Source organism: Coregonus lavaretus, assembly GCF_964263955.1.
Source record: "Coregonus lavaretus genome assembly, contig: HAP1_SCAFFOLD_2123, whole genome shotgun sequence".
In the NCBI taxonomy this organism is placed as follows: domain Eukaryota; kingdom Metazoa; phylum Chordata; class Actinopteri; order Salmoniformes; family Salmonidae; genus Coregonus; species Coregonus lavaretus.
In genome coordinates, this window is record NW_028162477.1 from 20,947 (window position 1) to 40,310 (window position 19,364).

A 19,364-nucleotide genomic window follows, 5' to 3' on the forward strand; every position below is an offset into this window, starting at 1 on the left:
TAACAAAAGGAATAAATACACTGGGATGATGGTGTTGATGTGAGCCATGACCAGCTTTTCAGAGCATATCATGGCTACAGATGTGAGTTCTATGGGGCGATAGTCATTTAGGCAGGTTATCTTGGTGTTCTTGGGCACAGGGACTATGGTGGTCTGCTTGAAACATGTAGGTATTACAGACTGGGTCAGTGAGAGGTTGAACATGTCAGCAAATGCTCTGAGTACCTGTCCTGGTAATCCTTCTGACCCTGTGGCCTTGTGAATGTTAACCTGTTTAAAGGTCTTACTCACATCGGCTACAGAGAGCGTGATCACACAGTTGTCCGGATCAGCTGGTGCTCTCTTGGTTCAGTGTTGCTTGCCTCGAAGCGAGCATTGATGGTATTTAGCTCGTCTGGTAGATGAAAACTCTCTTGATAAATAGTGTGTTCTACAGCTTATCATGAGGTATTCTAACTCAGGGGGGGAGAACCTCAAGACTTCCTTAATATTAGATATTGCGCACAAGCTGTTGTTAACAAAGAGACACACACCCCCTTCCCTGAGCTCCCCCGATGTCACCGTTCTGTTCTGCTGATGTATAGAAAAACCATCTAGGTTTATATTTACCATATCCTTGTTCAGCCACGACTCAGAGAAACATAGGATATTACAGTTCTTCAGATCACGTTGATAGGACAGTCTCGAACGGCGCTCATCCAGTTTATTCTCCAGTGATTGCACGTTCGCCAATAGAACGGATGGTAGAGGCGGTTTATCCACTCTCTGACGTCGTCTCGTCATGTATCCCGCACGCCGGCCTCTATAGCACTGTCTCCTCTTCCTTCGAGCCTGGTCCGGCATGATCAATATGTATTTTGCCTCGTCCTAATCGAAGTTAGTGATCGCTGTTCTGATGTCCATAAGCTCTTTTCGGTCATTTGAAAACGATGGCGGAAACATTACGTACCAAAAAAATACACAAAATAGCACAGGTGGTCAGAAGCCCATAAAATGGCTGCTATTCCCTCCAGCGCCATTCTAACTATGAAGGAGATTGGATGAATATTAAATCAGTTTTAAGAGTGAAGATACAGACCAGTCTCTGGACGCCTTTGGTAGTTTCATAAAGCCCACTGGGTGCTACAATGATTTCAAACGGCGCCAGGTCACTCACTCACGACAAACACGCATGAGCAGCACACATAGTAAGTTCAATTAATTTCCTACATTCAACACCGCCTGTTTGCAAGCTAGGTGAAATATATTACACATCCAGCCCCTACATTATAATGTCCCATTCCCAGTAAGGTCTATCTGCTTCAGTATTCCTCCCAGTCCCAGCCAGCCAGGCAGGCAGACAGGAGAGGAGATGGAGTCACCCCAGACAGAGACAGAGACAGGCACTTGTCTTGTCAGCCACTTGATTCCCTCTGATGGAAGTGCTACACATTACATCACACATTACATCACACATCTGCTACCAACTCTGCATCTGTTCCACTCCCATTCACAATGGTGTGTGTCGTTATGTGTGTGTGTGTGTGTGTGAGGATGCATCAGTGTGTTTGATACCCCTAGACAGCGTATTTGAGCGTATAAACACCTGTGTATCCACGAGTAAACATCTGTGTAAACGTGTGTGTTTAAGAGCAATCCATTCAGTGCCATTCATTGTGACAGAGTACTATGTGTCATGTTAACTATTAGCAGTGCTGAAAACCCACATCAGACAGACAGACAGACAGACAGACAGACAGACAGACAGACAGACAGACAGACAGACAGAGAGGAGGAATGAGAGAACAGAATGAAGAACCCCCTTCCACAGGCAGAGTGACGTCAGGGGGCCCGTGGGAAGACATGGCTGCGTTTCCCATACCTGTTCCTACGGCAACATTCAGTGCCTTATCATATTCAAAGTTGTTATTTAATTCATTTATCGTACCATTTATTTATCCAGTTTAATATCATTGGAATAAAATCTCTTTAAAAGAGTTACCTGGTCCAAGACAGCTAAAGGGTAAGCCGACTCAGATATTAAGCCATCACTGAGAATCATTAGTTATCTAAAATCAATAGATTAATCATAGTTTTGTGCTTCTTAGGTTTGTTGCTCCATTCTTTTCCAGACTCATTCACTCAATAGCAGAGCAGCTTAGAGCCTAGGACCCAGTTAGTGTATAGCCTAGGTGTTAGTTAGCTAGGGGGAGCGTTTCAGCAGGCGGACCAGGGCTGGAAAACGGAGAGGGGAGGGGAGATGGCGTTACCTTCCGCAGTACCAGAGAGGCCGTCAGCTTTGAAGTTGCTGGTGCTCTTCTTCCGGCGGTGCTTCTTGCGGTTGGCGTGCGGCGAGGGGGGCGGGTCCATCTTAGGGCTGGTGGTGTTGGAGATGGAGGGGCTGGAGCACACAGAGTCTCCCAGGCCAGTGTCTACAGGGAGGGAGACAGACAGTTAGATAATACTGCTTCTCTACAACAAGTCAAAAGCCTTTCAAATGGGCCTACATTTATTTATTTTAGGATAAAAAAACAACAACTTTATTTTCATGTAGATGAACTTTAACCTAATAGCGGGAGTGTTTAGTAATGATTATAAGCAGTTGTTTTGCTAACTTAGTCTATGAAACTTTCTGGAGCAACTAATCTGCTAGATGCGCGGGGGTGTTGAGCGCTATAGGCTGTGGCACTTTGATGTGTGGGCTTTCTTTTACACACCTTTTCATTGCTTGCTAGTAAATCAATGAAATCAGTCTTTTAAAGTCTGACTATTCATTAATTATTCAACAGCAGTGGACAAGGTTGTTCTGGCACTGAGGACTACAATGCACTAATGTTGTGTTAAACGGACAATCTGACAATCCTGTCCAACCTGGCATGGTACAGTATCATTTGAATATTTTCTTAATTTATAGACTAATCAACGCTGATCAGGCCCGGCCCTGGTCGATATGGCGCCCTAGGCGAGACAACAACAAAAAAATGACGCCCTCCTATCTCCGCAAAGTAGAATAGTAGCCTAGGCTATACAGTGTCGGCCCACAATGCTCTTTTATGAATGCACATGTGGTAGCCTACTGTTTGTAAAACGGGCAATACAATCCCTGTCATTTGGTTACATTAGTTTCTGTTAATGCATGTATTAATTACAGTCATTTACCATTCTCATTCTCGGAGTTGAAACGCTGTTAGCAGGGTTCACAATCTGCTACACTTGTGAGAAACAAGTTGTGGGTTATTTCATACCATCATTTAGGCACCTCATGTGTCTGGTTTCTCTGTCCTGTTAATGTTGACAGAGTGCACACGCCTGAGCACGCATAGAAGTACCTGGCCTGCTTCTCGCAAATGTCAAATGTAGGAAAGGGCCCATTTGGGGATGTCTGATTTCCGATAGTCTTAACTCACCACCATCAATAAAGCTGAGCTTCTTTACCTCATACAGCAAGTCAGGAAGTTTTTTTTTTTTTTTTTTTTTACATACAATTATTATAATAGTTCCTCACAGCATTTGAAAAATCTTTCCAACACTCTCCCCCTCGATAATCAGAGTCTCTGATAAATATAGACTATGGACATGTTGCATGTATTTGTTTCTATTGTAACGATTGTCAGTTTCATCTTCATACTATAGCATAGCTGTCCCCTTCATACTGTCCTGGTCAATTCATTATCTTATAGCCTACTCTCTGAAAGCCTTAGGTAGGCCTAGATTTTTAAAATACGTTTTAAGGAAAGGAGAAATATTTGCTTGTGTCTGACATATGCTGGTGGCTTTGATTGACGGGTGTGTGTGTGTGAGTTGGCTGATTCTCTCTACAGGCCTATATGCATGTTTCCTAAACCAGCCTGTCTGGTCTCCATCGCTTTAATAAGAATCAAACGCTCCTGTCATGATTTCATCTTGTAAAAGGCCTATTTTCAGTAGCTCAGACTACATTATTTCTCTCATTACGCCGTCCTCTCTCTGAAGAACATATGCCACTGCCATCGAATGACCGCAGCAGCAGGGTTTGTGACGTTATGCAAATACTTTGGGAAAAGTGGGAGAAACCCATCGGAGTTCGTTTGAATGGTTTTGCGCGTCGAAATAGGATCTGTCTAAAAATATATATATGCAGAAAAGCCGCAGACAAGGACGGCATCTTTATTTAGACTCCTTTAATGTTGCGTCAATACAAAAACGAGACAGATCCTCTTCAACCTGGCATTTCTTCATTTGATTCATATTTATAACTAATAACCTGAATAATGAAATGCCATGATAATAACTAAGTGTAGGGAAACAGTGATACAGGAGCTGAGTGTGGATGTATCCAGCTAGAGGAAGCAGTGATACAGGAGCTGAGTGTGGATGTATCCAGCTAGAGGAAGCAGTGATACAGGAGCTGAGTGTGGATGTATCCAGCTAGAGGAAACAGTGATACAGGAGCTGAGTGTGGATGTGTCCAGCTAGAGGAAGCAGTGATACAGGAGCTGAGTGTGGATGTATCCAGCTAGAGGAAGCAGTGATACAGGAGCTGAGTGTGGATGTATCCAGCTAGAGGAAGCAGTGATACAGGAGCTGAGTGTGGATGTATCCAGCTAGAGGAAGCAGTGATACAGGAGCTGAGTGTGGATGTATCCAGCTAGAGGAAGCAGTGATACAGGAGCTGAGCGTGGATGTATCCAGCTAGAGGAAGCAGTGATACAGGAGCTGAGTGTGGATGTGTCCAGCTAGAGGAAGCAGTGATACAGGAGCTGAGTGTGGATGTGTCCAGCTAGAGGAAGCAGTGATACAGGAGCTGAGTGTGGATGTGTCCAGCTAGAGGAAGCAGTGATGCAGGAGCTGAGTGTGGATGTGTCCAGCTAGAGGAAGCAGTGATACAGGAGCTGAGTGTGGATGTATCCTGCTAGAGGAAGCAGTGATGCAGGAGCTGAGTGTGGATGTATCCAGCTAGAGGAAGCAGTGATACAGGAGCTGTGTGGAGCCATTCGCAACAGTCAGTGGATGAAGCTGCCATTCATTTGGCTGGCTGTTCTCCTCTGCCTTCCCTGGCTGGCTGGCCCAGGATATCAGGCTAGGAGGCGACAAGCCGCTTAACTTTTCATGCACTGAGCTGACAGCTGTGACTAGCGGCGGAATAAAATAACATTCAGCTCCCATCAATATCAGCGTGGGCGGCGGGACTGATGTGGACAGGGGGGTTGGAGGGGAGGGGGTGCTGGCACGGTGACTGTAGCGCCTGCTGCCCAGAACAGAACAGACAGCCTCAAGGACAGACATAACTTATTGGACTATCGTTTAGTCTCAGCTCAAGTGGAAAACGTGACAACTTATCTCTGCTGACAAGATGCCATCCCAGAGCGCACAATTAACCGCCCGGGATTAACAGCCCTCACATCTGCAACCCCTCCTCCCTCTCCTCACCCGTGTCTCCCCCCGTCCCAGCCTCCCCCTCCTCTCTCTACATCACTACCTTCACATATCACACTACCCCTCCCTCCCTCCCTCCCTCCCTCCCTCCCTCCCTCCCTCGCGGCATCCTCCATATCTCTCTACGTTCATCCCTCCAAGTCTTCCTTGTTCTTGTTCTGTGAGCTAGCCTGTGTCTCTTCTCCTTCACTAAACTCTGGTATCTCCTGGACATAAAGAGAGGTTCATTGAGACACTGTATCCAGAAATCTGACCATATATATATTGTGCACTTTGATAGCGTGATAACATGGTTGCTCACAATGTAAAGAGCTTTGTGATTTCTGTCTGAAAATGAAAAGCGCTCTACAAATGAAATGTATTATTATTAACAGTAAATACATAATAATATCCCAGCCTTGAGTGAGAAGCGGTCTTCACTAGTTACCACAGCCACTAAGTCATAATTATGGCTAAACCCCGCCTATGACTACAATTTATCTTCTTAAAATCTGATTTGAAACCTAACCTTAAACACACTGCTAACCTTATACCTAACCTTAAATGAAGACCAAAAAGCTATTTTGGTGGATGTGGTAACCGTGTGAAGCAGACCAACTCTGAGTGAGGATAGTAAACAGGAAGTGGAGGTAAAGTGACTTCCTGTCTTTCGGCTACTTTACGGTGGAAGATCAGAGGGTGGGCGTGCGGCTCCTGAGGCACGGCATTCCAAAGCCTGGTCTGCCAAATCAAAGACACCTGCTGCAGCCCCTCCCCCCCACACACTGGGCTCTTTCACAGGATCACCGCACCACACACACTCACACAAACTCCAAATAAGTGTCTTCCTGTTTCCAGTGTCCGAAAACACACAGGACCACAGGCAAAAGATTCAGATAACTGAAACACTGAGATATCCTGACAGGACTGTCATTTTAAAGCCTATCACCCATTCAAGTGAAACACTGGGGTCAACTGAGATATGCTGACAGGACTGTCATTTTAAAGCCTATCACACATTCAAGTGAAACACTGGGGTCAACTGAGATATCCTGACAGGACTGTCATTTTAAAGCCTATCACCCATTCAAGTGAAACACTGGGGTCAACTGAGATATCCTGACAGAACTGTCGTTTTAAAGCCTATCACCCAATCAAGCTATGAAAGGTAGTGGAAACGTTATTGTTAGCCACTGTAAGAGGAACTTGGACAGGGGGAACCTGGGAACAGGGCTGCTCCTGCGTGTGCATTCCTGAGCTGAAGGAGGAAGATGTCAGGGACGCCCCCCAGCCACGGAGGAATGAAAATAGGAACGCTATGTTAGTCAGCGGGTTGGAGGTTGGAGCGACCGTGGGCCTCGACCAGCTCAGTCCAGCGAGCCATTAGCCCCACAGCAAGCTCCCTGAGTGGGGAGAAACGCTAGCTCGCTCCCCCTAGCCCCCTACTCCCTGGTTCATCCCCCGTGGCTCCTACAGGCCTGGAGGTGTCTACAGAACAACAGCCTCCTAATGAAAAAGACACTCATTAGTCTTACTGCTCTCATGGTTCCATCATTAAGGGGAAAAGGCAACTAAATGCAGAGAGGATAAAGGGGTGTGTTTGCTGAGAGTAGCTAACAGACCAGAGGCCATAGATGTCACAGTCATCCAATTTAAAAACTGTGGAGAAAGGGAGACATATCCACACACTAACAGCCCTGCAGCTGTCCTCTCCCGTCCTCAGCTCTACTTACTGGCTACAGGGGTTCTAGTGTGTGGACGTCTTCATCTCTTCCCTCCTTGACCAATAGGACTCATTACTGTCTGTGGAGCACCATCAAACACTAGGTCCCTTCTCCCTACCCAGCCCAGCTCTAACCGGGCCCATGACATTCTAAAACTACCGGCCTTGACTGAAGGGACTTGTCTTCCTGTGAACCATCACGTCAACTAATTAATATTACACACAAGTGTACAGGAGAAAATAATGTGATCTGATTAAAAACAGGCAGGTAGCTAACTTACACAACGCCCGGTGCAAAAGGTATGGGGTTAAGATGAAGGGTTAATATGAAAACTGTCTCCAAGCAGCAGAGACCTCAGAGTCTGGTCTGTTGTTCAGACACACAGAAGAGCACAAATAGCAGCAAGCCGTTTAGAAGCCGACGGCCACAACAGAACAACTCATTACAAAGACGTCCTCCTTTTATTTCCCCGAGAGCTATCTCCCATCCTATAGGTTCTCTCATTGGGCTGGGCTCTGGGGGCAGAAGGTGACGAGTTCTCAGGCCCTGGAGCCACTAGTCACCTAGTCATACAGCTATCACAACTCATCCCAGTCACGGCACAGAGGAGAGAGTGGAGGGGAACCTCGTTAAGGCTCGTTAAGGGGCTGGGTAAGGCTCGTTAAGGGGCTGGGTAAAGGTTATTTATATAAAGAGAGGCTGAGGGGCCGTGATGCTTTCAGACAAGCTCAGAACAGAGTTCTCAACGCCTCCAGGACCCCAACATCCACACAAACAGTTATACACAGACACACACACACACTAAGTACACACATTTTATTTTAGATATGCATAAATGAATTCTGTGATATAATGGGAATTGTAAAAATATTCAGATTTGAATATGGTGTTGATTAGCTGGATTAAACAGAAGCTTTGTTAAACTGACAGATGTCAACCTCCATCATATACCCAATCTACAGATGTCAATCACGCTCATTCTATTTTGGGGGTTAAAAATAAAAAGGTTTGTGTTTATAGATAAATGGCCTTACAGAAATGTCTGTACAAATAAAAGTTGAGTGAAATTGAACTGACTTGTATAAGCTGCCCACAGTTGGCTAAAGGAGAGACCGAGGTGACGGAAGGGTGCTAGTGTGGGCCTCAGCTGTGTGTGCATTGAGGCCCCTGGGAGCCAATGCGTTTAGAGGCGTTTCACAACTTTAAACGTTATTTCAGGAGAGCAGCGATGGGCCACCGGGGCCAACACACACAGGGCACCTGTCACTCAGACTCATCGTCACGGCGACGCACCCTCGATCCGACAGCTGTCAGTCTCAGCGTGTGGCAGAGAGTGTGTGGCTGTGTATGTGTGTGTGTCCAAGACCAGAGCATGTACACACACACACACACCAGATCCCCCAGTGCTTGTGAGGATAAATGTGGTCTTGCTAATGTGTGTCTCTGAGTAACCATTAGCTTGATAAACAGTTAAGACAGTATTAGGGGCCTGGCAGGCAGATCAATGGAGGACAAATGAAAGGCCCAGAGGAAGAGGAGAAGGGCCCCCCTGCGGAGCTCCGCTCTCAGGCTGCCTGTACTAAGGCAGGCTCCCCACCGAGGAGCTCCATGTCAGAGCTCATCTGGGGCCCATGGAGAGGCGGAAAGAAAAGTCTGGGTTCGTTAATGGTGTGTGTTTCCTCATACCTGTGCTGACTCCTGAGTTGGCGATGACGGTGGCCTCGCTCCATTGGTCGGCGGAGGAGACTGAGTAGGATCTCTGGTGCATGCCGTCACCACGACTGTTAAAGGACACCAAGCTGATCCCACTGGCCATCTGAGAGGTAGACAAACTACTGGTCACAGAGCCTGATGGGGGGGAGAGGAGAGGAGAGGAGAGGAGAGGAGAGGAGAGGAGAGGAGAGGAGAGGAGAGGAGAGGAGAGGAGAGGAGAGGAGAGGAGAGGAGAGGAGAGAGAGAGAGAGAGAGAGAGAGAGAGAAGAAGGAGTGTCTATCAGTCAGTTGTCAAACTGTTTTCTTTTCTTGAATATTCCATAATTTACTGAAACCAACTCAAGGACGTTTACATTAGAAAGAAAAGCGCTCAGTTGTCCTTCGTCTACAATAAGGGCCAACTGGCAACACAACAACATGAATAAAGAAATCCTGATCATACACCACTGGCTATAGAAGAAGACAAAACCACTAATAAAGCAAGTTGAACCTCGACCCCGAAGCAAACAACACAATGGATTGAGCCATGTCTACTGCAATAGGCCACAACACAGGGGACATTGTAAGGGTGCGCTCTCACTGTGGCCCCTGGCTCCATACATATCTGGCTGTGCTGTGCTGGGGGCTCCACATTAAGCATTAGCATTATAATACACTAATGTGACCGTAAACAGAGCCGAACAGAGCGGAGCGCTCATTTACCGCAGTCAATTACCCCAGTGCAGTGTGTGTGTGTACTCAGTGTGGAGCTGAGGCTGGATGTAATGAGAGTAGCGCCACCTTAGCCCAGAGCCTAAAGCTGCTGCTGTTGCTATGATACACACGGATACAGTACACTCTGACCCCGTGGAGACATGACCAAGAAGCCCTGGATTGGTAAACATACTAAACACACACACATGTACAGACACATGCCTGTACAGGAGCCACACACACATCCACACAAACGGATCATAAAAGGAGCCCGCTGCTTAAATCAAACCCTTGAGTTGCCAGAGCTTTCATGGCCTAACAGCTGAGTGAATCATTTGTCTTTATCCTCTCCTCCGTCTCCCTCCTCTTTCTCTCATTACAGCTCATTTCTGGAGCTGCCTGAGTGGAGAGACGACTCTGATTGCATTAATATTCATGACAGTAATTAGTACATGTATTATGGGTCACTGAATATTCATGCTATTAGTTTGGTCCTCCTGGAGCTGTGCGTGTGTGTGTGGGTGTGTCTGTGTGCGTGTGTGTGTGGGTGTGTCTGTGTACGTGTGTGTGTGTGTGTGGGTGTGTCTGTGTGCGTGTGTGTGTTCATCCCCTCAACAGTATGGTTTATGGTCCATTGTTGGACTCTTTGTTGAAGGTAAAATGACAACAAAATACTGCAGGACCCACAAAGGCCCACAAGGGTTGTGTGTGTGTGTGTGTGTGTGTGTGTGTATGTGTGTGTGTGTGTGTGTGTGTGTGTGTGTGTGTGTGTGTGTGTGTGTGTGTGTGTGTGTGTGTGTGTGCGTGTGTGTGGGCCTAAGAATGTGTACGTATGCGTGTGTGTGTGTGTGTGTCTCTCTCCGTCTCTCACCAGGGCCACCAGGTCCCAGCTGCAGACTGCTCATGTCCTTGGCCAGGCCGTTGGTCTTCGGGCTGGGGACAGCAGCACAGGTAGACACCGCTCTGGGAGGCCTCTTCCCTGGGACCTTCACTGTGGTCCTCAACAGATCTATCTCCTTCCCATGGACGTTCTGCATGTAGTCCTACAGGAGACAGACAGGGAGACAGTCCGTTATCAACACACAGACTTCTAGATTACAGATAAAAGCTTTTTGATAAATAGTGATTTTTTTGTATAATTATTGACAAGGGGTTTGCTCAGAATACAGAGATGCATACTTGTGGGTTACATAGTTCTAATATTTACGGGCCTGGCTACCTAGAACATATGTAAATGTATTATTCATTAGGTATGAGTTAAGCTACTGGCAGCATCCGTCCCTGGAGACAACATAACAGGTTTGTGATTCCAGTGGGCTTGACAGTTGGTGTTTACAGGATCAGTATGAAACTAATGAAAGACTGTAGTCCTCGTTAAAAATGATGGTTTCTTTAGGGCAGCAGTCCCTGAAGAGTGTGTGTGTGTGTGTGTTGTGTTGTGTATGGTCTCAGACAAGCAGCACACTGAGTTGGGGTCAGTCACCCCTCTCCAACATGAATGAGGTCTTAGACCATGTGCAGAAACAAAGCTCTCAGACTCTCACACCCACTGTGACACGATCAAAGACCATTCTGAACCAAGCGGCGGAGTGTGTGATTGTGTTCAAGACTTTGTGTGTGTTCATGTTTTCATAATAATGTGTGTGTGATTATGAGTGTGTGAGGGCTGAGAGGCAAGGAGCATCCTGAGAGGCCGTCCGGACCACCTCCCTCTCACATGAGGCAAACAAAAGGCCAATTCAAAGCCAAGTGCTCTCAACACGGCTTAACAAGTCGCTGGAGAGCCCTTGAGCTGGGGCCCCTGGAGGCACTACAAGGGCCGAGCCAGGCCCAACTCGGCCCAGCAGAGCCTGGCCCAGCGCAGCCTGCACACAGCTTGACGGAGGTAATTGAGTCTCCATCTGCATCATGAAACTTTCATAATCTGATCCACAAATCATAAACGTAGGAGAGGGAGGAGAGAAGGAGAGAGAGGGAGGAGAGAAGGAGAGAGGGAGGAGAGAGGGAGGAGAGAAGGAGAGAGAAAGGAGAGAAGGAGAGAGGGAGGAGAGAAGGAGAGAGAGGGAGGAGAGAAGGAGAGAGGGGGAGGAGAGAAGGAGAGAGGGGAGGAGAGAAGGAGAGAGGAAGGAGAGAGGAAGGAGAGAAAGGGAGGAGAGAAGGAGAGAGAGGGAGGAGAGAATGAGAGAGAGGGAGGAGAGAAGGAGAGAGAGGGAGGAGAGAATGAGAGAGAGGGAGGAGAGAGGGAGGAGAGAAGGAGAGAGGGAGGAGAGAAGGAGAGAGAGGGAGGAGAGAAGGAGAGAGAGGGAGGAGAGAAGGAGAGAGAGGGAGGAGAGAAGGAGAGAGAGGGAGGAGGAGAGAGAGGGAGGAGAGAAGGAGAGAGAGGGAGGAGAGAAGGAGAGAGGGAGGAGAGAAGGAGAGAGAGGGAGAGAGGAAGGAGAGAGGAAGGAGAGAGGAAGGAGAGAAAGGGAGGAGAGAAGGAGAGAGAGGGAGGAGAGAATGAGAGAGAGGGAGGAGAGAATGAGAGAGAGGAAGGAGAGAAGGAGAGAGAGGGAGGAGAGAATGAGAGAGAGGGAGGAGAGAGGGAGGAGAGAGGGAGGAGAGAAGGAGAGAGAGGGAGGAGAGAAGGAGAGAGAGGGAGGAGAGAAGGAGAGAGAGGGGGGAGAGAAGGAGAGAGAGGGAGGAGAGAAGGAGAGAGAGGGAGGAGAGAAGGAGAGAGAGGGAGGAGAGAAGGAGAGAGAGGGAGGAGAGAAGGAGAGAGAGGGAGGAGAGAAGGAGAGAGAGAGGGAGGAGAGAAGGAGAGGATATGAGAGGGAGAGGTTAGAGGAAAGGCAGAGAAGATGAGAGGAGGAGGGAGAGGAAGCTGGGGCTACCAACAACACCATTACACAGCATGGGGGGAAGAGCAGAGTGTGTGTGTGTGTGTGTGTGTGTGTGTGTGTGTGTGTGTGTGTGTGTGTGTGTGTGTGTGTGTGCGCGGTTGGTGTGTGCGCGCGGGCACGCTCAAGAAAGTGTGTGTTGACAGTGTGCTTGAGAAAGATGATAAATACAGTCGAGATAACATCTAATATTACAAAAAAAGTCAGCAATGCATAAAATAGCATTTAATCATCCGAGGTCATCCACAGCTAAACAGAGTCAATACAGTGATAAGATTAGATTAGTCACACCACAAATGAACAACTGAATGACTCCTTGGCACTTGGACCAGTTTCTTCATGTTTCTTTGAGGACTGACGTGACTCCTAGTTTTCATGCTAATTACATGGCATCCTATTGCCATCCACTTAATTAGCTGCATTCATGTGATTTCTTTGCACATAGTCGGGCAATTAGGTGCGTTGCTGATTGAGTTTGATTCTATTAGCCTCCACAAACACACTAATTGATGCCAGTGCTGCTGATGCACAGTGATCAGGAAAACCTGCTCAGCTCGGCTCTGGAGGTGCATATGTGTAGGTAAGTGTGTGTGCGGGTGAGTGTGTGTGCGAGTGTGCGGGTGAGTGTGTGTGCGAGTGTGCGGGTGAGTGTGTGTGCGAGTGTGCGGGTGAGTGTGTGTGCGGGTGAGTGTGCGGGTGAGTGTGTGTGCGGGTGAGTGTGCGGGTGTGTGCGGGTGAGTGTGTGTGCGGGTGAGTGTGTGTGCGGGTGAGTGTGTGTGCAGGTGAGTGTGTGTGCGGGTGAGTGTGTGTGCGGGTGAGTGTGTGTGCGAGTGTGCGGGTGAGTGTGTGTGCGAGTGTGCGGGTGAGTGTGTGTGCGAGTGTGCGGGTGAGTGTGTGTGCGGGTGAGTGTGTGTGCGAGTGTGCGGGTGAGTGTGTGTGTGAGTGTGCGGGTGAGTGTGTGTGCGGGTGAGTGTGCGGGTGAGTGTGTAGGGAAAGTAGTAAGTTAGGACTCATCTAACTTCCATGGGATTTTCAATAGATGGAATCATATTTTATGGCTATCCTTCAGGTTGCTATCGAGCAATTTAGTTTTCCTACATTTACAATCCACTCATTCTGCCTCCGCGGTTGTTTCACTGCAGTAGCTGGGCCGCTAATCCAGCCCAATCAAATTAGAGCAAATTGATTTGGTCTCCTCCGCTTTGCTCCTCCTCTACCCATCCCTCCATCCCTTCATCTCTCTATCCACCTCTCTCTCTCTACCTCTCTCTCTATCCACCTCTCTCTATCCACCTCTCTCTCTCTACCTCTCTCTCTTACCTCTCTCTCTTACCTCTCTCTCTTACCTCTCTCTTTCTACCTCTCTCTCGATCTCTCTCGATCTCTCTCTCTATCCACCTCTCTCTCTATCCACCTCTCTCTCTATCCACCTCTCTCTCTATCCACCTCTCTCTCTATCCACCTCTCTCTCTATCCACCTCTCTCTCTATCCACCTCTCTCTCTATCCACCTCTCTCTCTATCCACCTCTCTCTCTATCCACCTCTCTCTCTATCCACCTCTCTCTCTATCCACCTCTCTCTCTATCCACCTCTCTCTCTATCCACCTCTCTCTCCATCCACCTCTCTCTCCATCCACCTCTCTCTCCATCCACCTCTCTCTCTATCCATCCACCTCCCCCTCCATCCACCTCTCTCTCTATCCATCCACCTCTCTCTCTATCCATCCACCTCTCTCTCCATCCACCTCTCTCTCCATCCACCTCTCTCTCTATCCACCTCTCTCTCTATCCATCCACCTCTCTCTCTATCCATCCACCTCTCTCTCTATCCATCTATCTATCTACGTGTGTCTAGACTCCAGTCAGTGTGGCATTAGGAAAATGATTCCGATTCTAATTAACAATAACAATAAGGCCTGATTGCAATCCGGGGGAGCGAGGGAAAGAGCGAGGGAGAGGAGGAGAGGAGGGATAGTGGTGATATAAAGTGGTATCAGGGCCAGGAGAGGGGACGTTGGGGTCCTGTGTGTGCCAACAGAGCAGCCAGGAGGGCAATTAGAGCATCCCATTAGAGTGGTGCTATTCCACATCATCACCGTCAGCCCAGCGCAAACAGACCATGTGGCCTTTCTAATTAATATTGTCGCTCTCTGTGTGTGGGAGTGTGTCACTGCTGCAACAAGCGTGCCGTCTGCCCAGTGAGAGGATGGGGTGGCTGACACACACACACACACACACACACACACACACACACACACACACACACACACACACACACACACACAAGGAGGAGGAAACCAGAGTTTAGCCTGGCCGCTAATGGGCCAACACAGTGGCTGATGGATTAGCAGTGAGCGGGGAACAAGCAGTAAGACCCGCTGCTGTAAAATGGGACAATTAGATATAAAGTGAGTGCGGAGGGCAAAGTGACAGACAGTACTACATTAGAGACACTGAGTGATGCTGACCCCAGTGACCTCTGTTGTTCCACACGGAGACTGGAGGGGTACAGGTTACAACAGGTTTGTTAGGGAGGTTGGTAGTGTCATGGTGATGACGTGGCCTAATAGTCAATCAGAGAGAAAGTTCTCCAACTAACTGGTCTGGTTGTAGCAGGGATGGACAGTTAGAATGGAATGATATGAAAATTGATGTTTACCCCCAGATTCTTTCATCTGAAGTGACTTAGAGGTAACATATAGCAATGTGCGTGGCCTGTATAGTCCTCCATCAGAGTGTGTGTGTGTGCAAAGCATGTGTGTGTGTGTGACATTTGTATGTTATGTGATGTGTGTGTGCAAGCATGAGTGACGTGTGTATAATATGAGTGATATACAGTACCAGTAAAAAGTTTGGACACACCTACTCATTCAAGGGTTATTCTTTATTTTTACTATTTTCTACATTGTAGAATAATAGTGAAGACATCAAAACTATGAAATAACACATATGGAATCATGTAGTAACCAAAAAAAAGTGTTAAACAAACCTAAATATATTTTATATTTGAGATTCTTCAAAGTAGCCACCCTTTGCCTTGATGACAGCTTTGCACACTCTTGGCATTCTCTCAACCAGCTTCATGAGGTAGTCACCTGGAATGCATTTCAATTAACAGGTGTCCCTTGTTAAAAGTTAATTTGTGGAATTTCTTTCCTTCTTAATGCATTTGAGCCAATCAGTTGTGTTGTGACAAGGTAGGGGTGGTATACAGAAGATAGCCCTATTTGGTAAAAGACCAAGTCCATATTATGGCAAGTACAGCTTAAATAAGCAAAGAGAAATGACAGTCCATTATTACTTTAAGACATGAAGGTCAGTGAATCCGGAAAATTTTAAGAACTTTGAAAGTTTCTTCTAATGCAGTCTCAAAAAACACCATGATGAAACTGGCTCTCATGACGACCGCCACAGGAAAGGAAGACCCAGAGTTACCTCTGCTGCAGAGGATACGTTCATTAGTCACCAGCCTCAGAAATCGGCAATTAACTGCATGCTGAAAAGAAACCACTACTAAAGGACACCAATAAGAAGAGACTTGCTTGGGCCAAGAAACACGAGTAATGGACATTAGACTGGTGGAAATCTGTCCTTTGGTCTGATGAGTCCAAATTTGAGATTTCTGGTTCCAACCGCCGTGAGACGCAGAGTAGGTGAACGGATTATCTTTGCATGTGTGGTTCCCACCGTGAAGCATGGAGGAGGTGGTGTGATGGTGCTTTGCTGGTGACACTGTCTGTGATTTATTTAGAATTCAAGGCACACTTAACCAGCATGGCTACCACAGCATTCTGCAGCGATACGCCATCCCATCTGGTTTGCGCTTAGTGGGACTATCATTTGTTTTTCAACAGGACAATGACCCAACATACACCTCCAGGATGTGTAATGATTATTTGACCAAGAAGGAGAGTGATGGAGTGCTGCATCAGATGACCTGGCCTCCACAATCACCCAACCTCAACCCAATTGAGATGGTTTGGGATGAGTTGGACCGCAGAGTGAAGGATTAGCAGCCAACAAGTGCTCAGCATATGTGGGAACTCCTTCAAGACTGTTGGAAAAGCATTCCAGGTGACTACCTCATGAAGCTGGTTGAGAGAATGCCAAGAGTGTGCAAAGCTGTCATCAAGGCAAAGGGTGGCTACTTTGAAGAATCTAAAATATAAACTATATACATGATTCCATATGTGTTATATCATTGTTTTGATGTCTTCACAATTATTCTACAATGTAGAAAATAGTAAAAATAAAGAAAAACCCTTGAATGAGTAGGTGTGTCCAAACTTTTGACTGGTACTGTATGTGTGTTGACGTATAGTGTGTTCATGTTCAGTGAGTGTTCATGTATAGTGTGTGTGTGTGTTCATGTATAGTGTGTGTGTGTGTGTGTGTGTGTGTGTGTGTGTGTGTGTGTGTGTGTGAGGTGACAGGTGGTACTCACGTGCAGGCTGGGGTGATAGGTGAGCAGGCCGTTGTCACACAACGTCACATACTTCTTCTTCCACTCCTTGTTCAGGGTCTTGCCACTCCTCTTCAGAAGCATGCCCTATAGGGGAGAACACACAGAGACGGTGTGATGAGTTCAGAAGCATGCCCTATAGGGGAGAACACACAGAGACAGTGTGAGGAGTTCAGAAGCATGCCCTATAGGGGAGAACACACAGAGACGGTGTGAGGAGTTCAGAAGCATGCCCTATAGGGGAGAACACACAGAGACGGTGTGAGGAGTTCAGAAGCATGCCCTATAGGGGAGAACACACAGAGACGGTGTGAGGAGTTCAGAAGCATGCCCTATAGGGGAGAACACACAGAGACAGTGTGAGGAGTTCAGAAGCATGCCCTATAGGGGAGAACACACAGAGACGGTGTGAGGAGTTCAGAAGCATGCCCTATAGGGGAGAACACACAGAGACAGTGTGAGGAGTTCAGAAGCATGCCCTATAGGGGAGAACACACAGAGACGGTGTGAGGAGTTCAGAAGCATGCCCTATAGGGGAGAACACACAGAGACGGTGTGAGGAGTTCAGAAGCATGCCCTATAGGGGAGAACACACAGAGACAGTGTGAGGAGTTCAGAAGCATGCCCTATAGGGGAGAACACACAGAGACGGTGTGAGGAGTTCAGAAGCATGCCCTATAGGGGAGAACACACAGAGACAGTGTGAGGAGTTCAGAAGCATGCCCTATAGGGGAGAACACACAGAGACGGTGTGAGGAGTTCAGAAGCATGCCCTATAGGGGAGAACACACAGAGACAGTGTGAGGAGTTCAGAAGCATGCCCTATAGGGGAGAACACACAGAGACGGTGTGAGGAGTTCAGAAGCATGCCCTATAGGGGAGAACACACAGAGACGGTGTGAGGAGTTCAGAAGCATGCCCTATAGGGGAGAACACACAGAGACGGTGTGAGGAGGACCACAACAACAAACAATAATATAGATACATTTCGTCTAGCACAGTGGTTCCCAAACTGTGGGTCGCGACCCATTTGTGGATCGCTGCAGGGGTCCAAGTGTGTCGCGGGATGACATTGTGCGTTGCAAATAATACATATTGTTTTGGGGAAAACTATTTCAGTGTAAACTTAAATGACTAAAACCAAATAGAAACTATGTAGAAAATATAATATACCTATATAATTTTCAATAATAGCTTATATTCTTTGAGAACTCAACAAAATAAAAGCTGGACTTTGTTGCTGGGTTTTGTTACAATGTTTGAGCATAAAGAACACAACATTAGCCATGTCAAAATGTGTACAATTGTAGGAAATGATCTTAAAAACTGCACAAATGTATCTCAGCTCCATGGAAAAATGTATAGAAATGCAGGAAATTGGCTTTAAAACGTCTCCATTTTCTTTCAGCTCCATGGCAGGATGCATGGAATTGCAGGAGATTCGTTTTAAAACGGCTCCATTTTCTCTCTGATGCCAAGATGATATTTTCTACCTATTCTGTGGTCTGTGTATGTTTTTTCACCACTCATGACTCAAGACACCTCAATTGGTGGGTCAAGAAGAGAAAAGGTTTGGGAACCACCGCTCTAGCATCTACTGTTGTCATCACCTTTACTGAATTTACAACACATATCTCATCTTCCAAAACAAGACACATTGTCAATATGTGGTAAATGGGATTGACGTGTTGTATCCCTAATTTCTGGAACTAGAAATGCTTGAGTCAGGGAGTCAGTATAGAATGCCATGGGCAAAAAAACCTCAATGCAGGCACCATGCTGAAATCAAGTTCAGAATAATGATGCAAAATGTGATCACTCCCCACTACATTTCTGTGACACTCACTGACCAGAGAAACAAAGATCCTTAGCGGATAGGAAAACCACTTCAACTAAGAGACTTTATACACATTGGAGGGCGAGAGACAGAAATGTAAATCAGCAGTGGTGAGCAAGAAGTATCGAGCGAACGAACAAACAAAATAAAAAATAAACAGAAGTGTTCTTCGGCCACATTAGCAACGACCCAAGACTGTTAACATCCTCTTTCTTTTCTCCCTCTCTCCTACACATCAGCTGCGGCTGACTGGCCCTTTAGGGCAGCTGCACACCCACACTGCATTTCAGCCAAATTCATTAGGCAAGAGGGGGATATAACTGTCCGCTGATTAGCAATTACAGCCGGGCTGCTGCGTGTGTCACTTCACTGGACCTGTTAGACATTAACGCCTGTTAACACCCACAGACAGGGAGATATTAATAGAGTCCGGCCGTGGAGGAGAGGGGGATGAAGCCTAACTAGCACGTAACGGGGGGTGGAGGGTGGGGAAAGAGAGAGAGAGAGAGAGAGAGAGAGAGAGAGAGAGAGAGAGAGAGAGAGAGAGAGAGAGAGAGAGAGAGAGAGAGAGAGAGAGAGAGAGAGAGAGAGAGAGAGAGAGAGAGAGAGAGAGAGAGAGAGAGAGAGAGAGAGAGAGAGAGAGAGAGAGAGAGAGAGAGAGAGAGAGAGAGAGAGAGAGAGAGAG

The 19,364-nt window shown here is 47.1% G+C and overlaps 1 protein-coding gene across 2 annotated transcripts in view; it reads right to left on the reverse strand.

Moving 5' to 3' along the window:
• The window catches only part of LOC311119203 (arf-GAP with GTPase, ANK repeat and PH domain-containing protein 1-like), a gene marked incomplete at its 3' end in the record, with an annotated part of 85,181 nt that overhangs the window by 20,615 nt on the left and 45,202 nt on the right, over positions 1 to 19,364 (reverse strand). Inside the window, exons 7-10 of one of the 2 annotated variants that reach the window (XM_084193935.1) lie at positions 16,825 to 16,929; positions 10,375 to 10,546; positions 8,784 to 8,945; positions 2,250 to 2,411 (exon numbers count right to left, since the gene is read on the reverse strand). In XM_084193935.1, coding sequence (XP_084050061.1) covers positions 2,250 to 2,411; positions 8,784 to 8,945; positions 10,375 to 10,546; positions 16,825 to 16,929 — 601 coding nt within the window. The remainder of the gene's footprint in view (positions 1 to 2,249; positions 2,412 to 8,783; positions 8,946 to 10,374; positions 10,547 to 16,824; positions 16,930 to 19,364) is intronic. The other variant, XM_084193936.1, reaches the window with a different exon arrangement.